The following is a 10110-nucleotide window of genomic DNA, read 5'->3' on the forward strand; positions in this document are numbered from 1 at the left end:
CCCCCCCCCCCCCCCCCCCCCCCCGTGCTCCACGGCTGACCTAGCTCCGCCCTGCTTTCCGATCACCTCCCCTCCTGCCGCGCGTGAATCAGCCTGGACTTCCTGGACTCGACTGTCCGCTTCTCGGCCCTGCCTGCGCACTCTTTCGGCCAGGTGGTGGCAAGTCTCTGCACGGCCACCGGGTCGCCACTGTATGTTGCTTCGGTCTCTCAGCCTTGCCCGTGACGCCCTGTGCCCAAGCGAACCGCCACTAATGCCCCTCTCGATGCTTGCTTCCTGTCCTGTGGCCGGCCGGTCGGCGCAGGCTCTCCTCGGCCGCCTGGCGCACTCTCTGCCTGCTGACCACGCGCTCGCACTTGTCCTTCATCACACTGCGCTCCATTTGCGACGGGGTCCTCGGCTTGGATCTGCCAGGAATGCTGAAGTCCTCCCAGCCACCGGACCAGCTGGCGCTCGAATCCAACCTGCACCTGTCCTGCCTGTGGGCGCGCCGCGAAGCACAACGCTTGGTGACCCTGCGCGGGGCGGCCGGCGCCGTGACCGCGGCCGGTACGTATGCTCGCGCGGACGATGGGGCGGCTGGTGCCGGCGGGGTGGGCAATGTCTCCGGCGGGCCCGGCGGTGCTGGCGGCCCTGGTGGCGGTCTGCTCGACCTTGGTGGTTCGCTGGACCTCGGTGGTGTCCCGGTCAGCGGGCCGGCGGCCGATGCCGCTGGATTCCTCCACACGGCCACCAATGCGGCCGTTGTCAACATGGTCATTTCCTCGCTGGGTGCTCTGGCCCAGCGGCCGCGTTTCGCCCTGCCAGCCAGCTTCCTCAAGAATGAATGTTCGGGCGGCTGCCTCGCCGAGGTGTCGATCTCCTGCCTGCTCAGTCGGCTGGAGCTGGCGGTCGACATTGAAAGCATGCATGCTCTGTCGTTGGCCTTGGCCACCTTCGGCCATGAGGTGCGCCTCGGGCCGAGACCCCAGCGGGAGCCCATGCTCTCGGGGGACCATTGCTCACAGGGCCCCGAGTATGCTTTCTGACAAATGTTTCCCCCTCACACACACACACACACACACACACACACACGCGCGCGCGCGCGCGCGCAAACATGGATGCACATGCGCAGATTACCTATTCCGTGTGGGATCAACAGCTGGTCCCTGCGCTGGATGTCCTGTCCGGGCGCTGCGTGCGCATGTCCTTCTCGCTGAAGCGCAATGTCTCGCTGGAGGCGCTGCTGCGTCCGGCCGCTCGAGCTCTCCCTCCCAGTGGGGACTTCCGCCTGGTTACCATCCTGCCAATTGGGTGTCTGTATCCGGCGCCATGCGTGTGTCGGCGCTGCTTGGACCTGGCCGGCGAGGGGTCCCATCCGGGGGACACCCAACGCCTGGCCCTGGGTGCCTATCCGCTGGTCAGTTCACATGCCGGCTGCCTGCCATCGGTGTCCGGGAGCCTGCTCCTGTCGCCGGTGACCTTCGCGCATCAAGGGGGTCCGCCTGGTGTCGGGGGGGCCGGCGCGTCCGACAATCCCGTCGGCGTTCTGGGGCGCCTGGTGGCCGACATTCAAGCGGTTGTTGGCCTCCGGCCCGGGCAAGAGTACTCCGGCCTGCTGGAGCGCGCCCTGCCTGGCGAAGTCCCGGGCGAGGATCATCCCGGGTCCCTGCTGGTGGCTGCCATGATGGCCCTGGTTGGCTGTCTGCCATTGGTGGCAGGGGAAAAGCAAGCTGGCGACCGGTCGACCGAGTCGCCCCAAGGCAATCCCGTCCGGCCTCCGACCGCGGCCCGTGCGGCACTGGCCCGCTTCTGGCAGACTGCCACCAGTGGCCCGCATCCGGCGTCGGTCTTCCGCAATGTCCTCCACTGTGCTTTCTCCCACTGCGAGGAAATCCTTCCCCATGGCTGGCACTTGCCGGCCGATGCGCCGTACGAAATCCTCCCCCGGGGTGGGGCCCTGGCATCTGGCCAGGGCTCCGGGCCGGCATCCGGCCGGACGCACTACTTCCCCGGCGACTCGCACTTGCTGCTGGAGCTCCTGGAGTTCATCCGTCGCCGGTGGGAATCGGCCGCTCGGCTGGAGGGCCTACACTCGGGCTTCCGGCTGGATGAGCGCCTCACCCTGCGCTTGCTTCGGAGCCGGATCCGCTCGGCGCACCCGGCCGACTCGCTGCTGACCGAGGACCCTTCGGTCGGCCTTGCGACACGGCCCGCGGGTGCGGGTCTCCCCGCCGCACCGGCCTCCTCGGAGCAGGCCGATCAGAAGTGGCTTCAGGCGGTTGAATCGTTGGCTCAAGACTTTTTTGAGCGTGACAGTGCGTGACTCTCAGGGCCGGGATTCCTGGAGACCCGTCGAATCCCCGCCCATCCTCCCGCGTTGGCTTGCCCTCCCGTCTCCACCATGCTCCCGCTAACAGGTGGGCCCCTCTCGCGCCCGCGTCCCTGCCATTCACTTGGAAGATCGCCCGGCAGTGCGGAGCATTCTCCTTGAGGCGCTGGTCTTCTTGGACCGCATGACACGCTATGTCCACCCGGCGGCCCTGTCGGCTGGAGATGCCTTCCTCTTCCGGGTCCTGCTTACCTCGTTGTCCGAATGCCAGACCCAGCAGTGCGCCGCGTCCATGATACTCTCGCCCCCTCTGCTGCCCCTGCTGCCTCCCGGCCAAGCTTGCCTCGCGGCTGCCTCCGGTCGATTGACATACTCGCCCGGCCTGTGCGTCTCTCTTTCTGTTGCTGCTGCTGCTGCTGCTGCTGCGTCTGCCGCTGCCGCTGCCGCTGCTGCAGCGTCGCCACCATCGGGTCCGGTCCCGCGGCAAGCACCGCGCCGCACAGTCTGCCATTGGCCATCAAGGCGTTGAAGCTGTGCGGGCGCTTTGCCCGACGCCTGTTGGTAGACATTCGGCCTTGGTGGACGGCATCGGCCGCATCGCGCCCAACCCCGAGGGGCCCCACCGAGGGCGACGCACCCCCTATTGCATCGGGGCCGGCGCCGCCACCCAGCAGCCCGGCTGCCAGCCCCCCGAAGGAAGCAGCTGGCAAGTTCCTGAAGCTCCGAGCAACGGTCGGCTCGCCGGGGAGCGTCTTCTCAGGCAGTCCACCCACCTCCGGGGCCAGCACCCCGACCGAGCTGTCGGCTTCCTCTTCGGAGGGCCTGCTGTCGGCAGCCAGCGGGGGGTTCGAGTCCGACGAGGACGCCGTGGACGCCGGGCTTTTGGCCGATGGCCCTGGGCGCGATTCGTCCCCGGCTGACCCGGCCCTGGTGGGCCTCTGTCGGTTGTTGGACTTCATCTGCCTGGCGGCTCTCTCCCGGGTGCCGGGTGCGCTGCGTGCTCGGCCCCCCCTGCGTGCCCACCCCGATGCGCGAGGACCGCTCTTCTCTAACCTACCTCCCCGCCCTGGTCCCCCCCCCCCGCCCCCTTCGCCTCTTTGACACTCCCGCACAGTGTTCTCCCAGCTGGCGGTCTTCCTGCTGACGTCGCTGCTACACACGGCTGTGCTCGGTGTGCCGCAAAAGGTCTTGGCCCTGCCGCCGGCTGGGCAGCATGAAAATGCGGCTCAAATGCACCAGACCGTGCTGGAGGCCGTACAAGGCAGCGCCGAGTACAGCGGTGCCTCGGCCATTGCCACGTCGGCTGTCCTCCGACGAATCCTGCGCATCGGCGTGGATGGGGTATGTCTGGGTAGGGGGGGGGGGGGGGGGGCACCTGTTTGTTTGCTTGGATTTTTTGGCTCCCCTTCTTTGGAAGAAACATGGGCGAGCTCCCTTCAGTCGGTGCGGACTCCTGACGCTCGCCACTTCGCGTTCTCCCTTCCCCCCCAAAGCGCTTGCCCATCAAGCATCTGGTGCATCTGTGGGATGCGGTGGGTTCGGTTCGCGCGCGCACCTGTGGCCGGGTGTACTTCGCCGGGCCGACGCATCTGTGTGCGTGTGCTTCTTCTTTTTTTTTTTATGCCTCCCCTCTCCGCTTTCGCCCATTGGATCTCGTGCGTTTGGCTCACCCGATGGCCGGTACTCCTGCGGGTGGGATGTTGGCGGTGCCCAACAAAATGAATCAGGGTATGATCCGACGGTCTTCGATTACTCGACCGCCTTTTTTGACTTCCCGCAGCAGCAGGCCGCCGAGCCGGCCGGGCCCGGCCCCCGGGCCTGGCCACTCTGCTCGTCACGCGTGTTTTCCTTCGTGCCACAGGTGTATGTCGATCGGGTGCAGGGGCTACTCTTGCTGGAGGGTGGCGCTTCTCCGACGGCCGTGGCCGGTGGCGGGCCCGACCTCCGCCGGCACTGGCTCCCCCCGCTGTTCCCCTTCGCGGCGTACATCCGAGCCATCATCGGGCTCCAGGCGACCGGGCGCCAGGGTGGGCTGTCGGCCGACACCCTGGATGCCGGGACCATCGCCCGTGGCGGCAGCCTGGCCAGCCTGACACGGGCCGACTTGCGAGACCCTCGGCGCATGGCCCAAATCCTGCGCCAGGGATACACCCCTCTGACCGGCTCGGCACGCGTGGCCGTCCTGCATTCGGCCATCTTGCCGGCCCTGCGGCGACAGCTCCTCTGCCGGGCCCTGTGGACCGATCGAACGGTGCTGACCTCGCAGGCTCCCCTGTGGGCCGGGATCGGCCGTGCCCTGGCCCCGGCAGCCGAGGTTCGCCTTCGGCGCTTCCTCCTCCAACATGAAGTTCCCTTCGGGGAGCTGGTGACCTTCCTCTGCGCGCTGGCGGTCGAATCGCCGGAACGCAGCCTGCCCGCCGGGTCACCTGCCTGGACTCCCGGTGGGCCGGCTCCCTCGGCGACGAGCGGCCCTTCGGCCGGTGCCGGGCCGGTGGCCGCCGCCGGGTCCACATCCGCAGCCAGCCGGATTGACATCACCGCCCTCTGCCTGGACATCCTTGGGGCCGGGTTGACTTTGCACCGATCGCGTCTGTCGCGCACCGATCGGCAATTGGCCCTGCAGCTGGTTGCGCAGCATGGCCTTCGCCATTCGAATTTGGCGGTGGCCGCGGCGTCGGTGCACTCGCTGTCACTGGCCACGGCGCATGAGCCGCGCGGTAGCCTGACCGCCGCGGCCACTCGTCGCGAAGCGCTGGAAGCCTCGGCCAAGGCCGGGTCACGCGGTGGCCTCCGGGCCGCGGTGGCCGAGGCCCTGACCAGCGCCGCGGAGGCGGCCTGGCCGGCTCCCGACAGCTTGGCCGACACTCTCCATGCGGGTCGAACGCAACTGGCTCCAGGTGGGCCGGAAGGGGCGACCACCGGGCCCAGTGGCCCGGCCTCGGCCGGTGCCGGCGGCCCCAGCGACAGTGCCGACCAGGCCGATGAGGCCGATGTCCGTGTGGCCGTTGGAGTGATCTTGCGCATTTTGACCGCCTCGGCGGCGGTGTCGACGACTCCGGCCTCGGGAGATGTGCCGGCTCCGGGGCCCGGGGCCACAGCCGCCGGGGCCCGTGGCTCGGTCGACCAAGCCCTGCTAATGTCGTACTATGCCCAGCAGCAGGCCTTCCGGGCTCTGGTTGCCTGGTTTTCCGGGGGCCTGCGCACGCGGGCCGCTCGTCGTCGCGTGGCTTCGGACATTGTGGCCGGCCTGCTGCGGTCCCTGCCGAGCGACGGGTCCACCCCTTCGGCGCAGCTTCGCTGGGACTTTGTGCATGCGGCGCTGGACCTGGTGGTCCGGCTGTCGGACTCGGCGACCGATCAGCCGCCCCCGGGATCCATGCGTGCGGCCGATGCTCTGGTTGGGTCGCATGAGGATCTGGACCGGGGGTGGTCCAGTGGCCGGACCTCGCTGTGGCACTATGGCACCTCCATCATCAGTGTCACGGCCATCGGGCCTGCCCCATGCTCAGGGACATGTGACTGCCGGGCGGTACTGCATGCTGGTGCTGGGAGTGCCTCCCCTCGGCAAGGCTGCGGGGCCAATGGCCAACTGGTGGAATTCATCATTCGCCAGCCATCGGCCACCCTGCGGTACATTTGCAAGGCCCTTGGACCGATGGATACCGGCTTGCCGGAGATTGTCCTCCCCACGAGTGGCAGGTACATATGTTGGCCTACGGGGTTCGGGGGGGGGGGGGGCGGGAGAGGGGCAGCAGGACACCCTCTTTCTGTCGGGCCATTTTTTTCCCCCACCATCGCCGCGCGGTATCCTAACCGCCGCCCCTCGCGCGGCCGGCTCTCGGGACCAGCTCTTCGCACACCGACTGGAATTTGCCGCCGTCCTTCCATCTCCTGCATTTCCTGTCACCCTACCCGGCGATTGGTCGGTCGCCGCCGACGCTGCTGTCTTCGGGCACCGCGGCACGCCGGGCCATTGGCATCCTGGATCTCGTGCCGAGCATCGAGCTGCACAAGGTGCGTGCCTTTCTCCTCATCCTCCTCCGGGCTCGAAGCAGAGGCCCTCCTTGGACCCTGACACATGCTGCACATCCACACACTTGCATGCATTCACGCATGCACATTCGGCCCTTCAAATCCCTCCCCTCGGCCAGATTGGCGTCGTCTACATCGGCCGTGGCCAGGAGAAGGAGGATGAGATTTTGGCGAACCCGGCTGGCTCGGCAGCCTACTTGCGCTTTCTCCTGTCGCTTGGCCGGCTGATTCGGCTGAAGGGTGCCCGCCTGGCTACGGGCGGGCTGGACACCCATGGAGACTTCGATGGTCGCTGGGCTTTGGCCTGGGGGGCGCCCACTTCCGGCGGGTCGTCCATTGCTGCCGGGGCCCAGTGCATCTTCCATGTGGCAACTCTTATGCCGAGTGGTACGCTTCGACTGGTCCTTCTTTGCTTGAGGGCGGGGCGAGCGGGGGCGAGTGGGGGGGGGGGGGGCGGGGACACCACTTGGTGCAGGGCACAGGAGGGGGGCGCACTTCGAGGGCCAATGAGCGTCCACTGGTTGCGCAGCATGCCGTCTCCTGACTGGGCACCTGCCACGCCAAATGAAGACCCCAATGACCCGTACTCGTGGGTCAACAAGAAGCGCCACATTGGGAATGACCATGTCGTGGTGGTTTTTGATGAATCAGCCTCGCGACTTCCCTGTCCTGGTGCTGGGCTGTGCCCGTACTTGGCGGCTGGCCGGGGGCCAGTCGACGCGGGGCCCGGCTGCCCGGGCGGCTGCGACGACGAAGATCTCGGCGACTGGACATCCGACGATGAAGAGGATGCCGGGCAGGCCCAGCCAGCCCGTGGCCCGGAGCAGCGTGACAAACCGGGCCCTGGCCCAGCCGGGCCGGCTCCACGGCGCCCGCCGGCACGCGTGCGCTCCTTCCCACCTCGGACACGCCCCTTCGATTTGGACACCCTGCCTGGTCAGTTTGGCCATGTGGCTATTGTCATCCGTCCGGTGGGTGACCTTGAGGCGAGCCTGGCCCCGGCGGCCGAGCCGCCAGCCGGTCTTGGCGGGGCGCCAGATGATGCGCTGGATTTGCGCAGCCAATTGTCCTCATCGGCGGCTTGCTCATCGGACCGGTGGTTCCGGGTGAGTGTCCTGCGTAAGCCGGGAATCCCGGCTTTCGGGGCATTTACCGCGCCTCGGGTGCGTGCCACCGCCATGGCCACTGACACACGCCAGGCGCCCTTTCTTTGTGCCGTCCCATTGGGCCTTTCTAATCATTCGCCCTGCGCCGGCCCCTCCTTCGGCCTGTGCCCCACCTCCGGTCCCGGTGCTCGGCCATACGCAGATGGTCTCGGAGAAGGCCCTCCCCGCGGTGGTCCGATCGACGGCCATGCAGGCGAGCCTCATCTCCCAGCTGTTCTGGGCGGCCTCCTCGGCCAGCGGCAAATCCGAGGAAGAGTCCCAGAAGCTGGGGCACTTGGCCGAGCGGGTTCGCTTGATCCGGCGCATTGGCGAGCGCTTTGCGGCCCCGGCTCCGGCTCCAGCTGGAGCGACATCTGCCCCACTGGGAGCCGGGTCGCCGGTGCCCAGCCGGTCTGTGTCGGCTGACCATCCACCTGGCACTGGCTTGCCGGGCTCCGGGGCCGATGATGCCGGTACTGCGTCGACCAAACCCACGCGCCGGGGTCTCGGGCAGGTGGCCCACTTCACCGCGTATACGGACTAAAAATGTCCCTCCCCCCGGTGGCAACACACCGAGATGCATCGTGATAAAGACGCGACTTTTGGCGAAATCGCCCAACAGAGAGATGTATTGTTGGAGGCTTGGTCCACGGGGGGGGGGGGGGGAGGGTGACCAACAGGGGGATTTCGTGCCCGGCGAGGGCCGGAGGAGGACTACCCATCGTCACTTTGCGCCACAACGATGACTGCCTCGTCCCAAGGGCCCTTGATCTCGCTGGGCGTGTGTGTGTGTGTGTGTGTGGTCGAGGTAGAGAGGGGAGAAAGAGAGGCAGCCAGACGGGGGAGGGTCAGGAAAGTGGGAACGAGGGGGAAGGCACTTGGGTCAGGGCGTGCAGCAGACATGGGGGCAGCCATGGGAGACCGGGGTGAGAAATGCGTGTGAGAATGGCCAGAACGCACTCCTTCCAGCGCATGGAGTAGATCAGCCAGGCCGGCGCCAGGAAGACCACTCCCAGCCAGACGGTCAGATAGAGAAGAACAGCCATGAGGGCCGGCGAGACCGGTGGGAGCAGCGGCAGGTACACCACGTCACTGCTGACAGTTGCGGGGAGCGAACTCCAAAGGGCCACGCAGGTCATCGGCACCAGGAGGGTCGACAAAGGCGGAAGGTACTGAGCGCAGAAGGGAGGGAAGGAGGGAAGGAAGGAGGGAAGGTCAGGGGGGGGGGGGGAGGGGGCGAAAAGGGCGGGAAGGCCAAATAGGCAGGCGTCCACGAGGGAGAGAAGTGTACTTGGAAGCCATCACCGCCGAGGGAAGACGCCCGGCGAATGGATGCCCAGGCAAGGGAAAGGAAAAGCCCAGCTGCCCAGAGGGCACTGGAGAGGCTGGCACATGCCTCCAACCGGGAGGCCGCGAGCCCGGCCCCGAGGACGGCCAGCGACACGGAAAAGAGGTCTCCGCCGAGGGTGTTGCCATGGCTGGTCAGAGAGGCCAGGAAGTCCGCCGGGCTGAAGGCCTCGGCTGCCGGGCGAAGTCGCTGCCGAAGTGGCGAGCAGGCGGGCGCCATGGGGGCCCCTGCCGGCAGGGGGCCCGGCGTGGCCGGAGTGCTGGGCGTCCGGGGCGAGAGGGAGCCCGGAGGCGCAGGCCGAGCCGCCGGCGGGGTGGAGAACTCCCGATAGGGCGGTGCAGCTAGATATCCGGCGCCGACGGTGATGCCCAGGGCGGCGATCGTGTCATTGGAGTATCGCGACAAGGCGGCCAGGGCCACCGGGACGAAGGACCGCGCGACGAGGCAAGCCACGATCGGAGGGGCAATCCCTGTTTGTTTGATTGGGAGATGGGGGGTCAGGGAGGGAGGCGGCCGAGGGGGAGGGCGCTGCTGCGGCGTGGCAACGCGCACCAGGAGCGAGAAGGGGGGGGGGGCGGGGGACAGGAGAGTGACGCACAGTCGATCAGCTGCTCGCGGAGGATGTGCCGAGCTAGGTGCCCAAAGCATTGGACACTGGCATGCAGCAAGGAAGCCACATCGGCCAGCCAGTGGCCGGCCAAGCGGAAGGGCCCACCAAGCCGGGGGCCATCGGAGGCGGTCCTGTGTCGGGCCAAAAGGTCTGAGAGCATTGCGGGCATGTGGGCCTCGCTTGAGGGGGCCCCGGCCGATCCGGTCTCCACCAGCAGATACCAGCTGAGGGTGGCGAGGATGGCGGCGGCGGCAGAGCCAAGTGCCACGGTCCCAAGGACCAGGGTTGCGCGGCGAACGACCGGATGCTCGCACATGGGAGACGACGGCCCCGACGAGGGGGAGAGCGTCCCCTCCCCGGGGGAGAGGAGGTCATCCTGGCCCATGGGCCAGAAGTTGAAGTACTGGAAGGCCGGGCAATCAAGGGCCTCGGGTAGGAGAGCATGCATCGGGGGGGCCTCAAGTGCGGCCGGGGAACTTGCACGGGCATCGGCTCCCCGGGATTGGTCAAGAGCGTTCCAGGACATGAAAAAAAGTGACAGGAAGAGGGCCACCACGGTCAAGTGCCATGCGAGCGTGGCGGCAGCGGCGGCGGCCAGTGGACGGAAGTCTCGCACCCGGACATTGGCTGTTGGTACCGGGGGCGGGGGGGAGGGGGGAGGGGG

The 10110-nt window shown here is 67.8% G+C and overlaps 2 protein-coding genes across 2 annotated transcripts in view; one reads left to right on the forward strand and one right to left on the reverse strand.

The window, feature by feature from the left end:
- H696_01710 (hypothetical protein) overlaps window positions 1-8138 on the forward strand; it is a 10160-nt gene extending 2022 nt beyond the window's left edge. The window contains exons 4-15 of the mRNA XM_009495617.1: window positions 93-191; window positions 305-947; window positions 1115-2297; window positions 2443-2590; window positions 2767-3299; window positions 3426-3652; window positions 3805-3904; window positions 4039-6010; window positions 6160-6325; window positions 6463-6730; window positions 6914-7506; window positions 7652-8138. Coding sequence (XP_009493892.1) covers window positions 93-191; window positions 305-947; window positions 1115-2297; window positions 2443-2590; window positions 2767-3299; window positions 3426-3652; window positions 3805-3904; window positions 4039-6010; window positions 6160-6325; window positions 6463-6730; window positions 6914-7506; window positions 7652-8032 — 6313 coding nt within the window. The 3' untranslated portion in view covers window positions 8033-8138. The remainder of the gene's footprint in view (window positions 1-92; window positions 192-304; window positions 948-1114; window positions 2298-2442; window positions 2591-2766; window positions 3300-3425; window positions 3653-3804; window positions 3905-4038; window positions 6011-6159; window positions 6326-6462; window positions 6731-6913; window positions 7507-7651) is intronic.
- Window positions 8139-8144: 6 nt separating this feature from the next.
- The window catches only part of H696_01711 (hypothetical protein), a 2384-nt gene continuing 418 nt past the window's right edge, over window positions 8145-10110 (reverse strand). Inside the window, exons 2-5 of the mRNA XM_009495618.1 lie at window positions 9435-10073; window positions 8780-9306; window positions 8449-8660; window positions 8145-8263 (exon numbers count right to left, since the gene is read on the reverse strand). Of these exons, the coding sequence (XP_009493893.1) occupies window positions 8203-8263; window positions 8449-8660; window positions 8780-9306; window positions 9435-10073 (1439 nt within the window). The 3' untranslated portion in view covers window positions 8145-8202. The remainder of the gene's footprint in view (window positions 8264-8448; window positions 8661-8779; window positions 9307-9434; window positions 10074-10110) is intronic.

The sequence above is a fragment of the Fonticula alba genome (assembly GCF_000388065.1).
Source record: "Fonticula alba strain ATCC 38817 unplaced genomic scaffold supercont2.2, whole genome shotgun sequence".
Lineage (NCBI taxonomy): Eukaryota > Rotosphaerida > Fonticulaceae > Fonticula > Fonticula alba.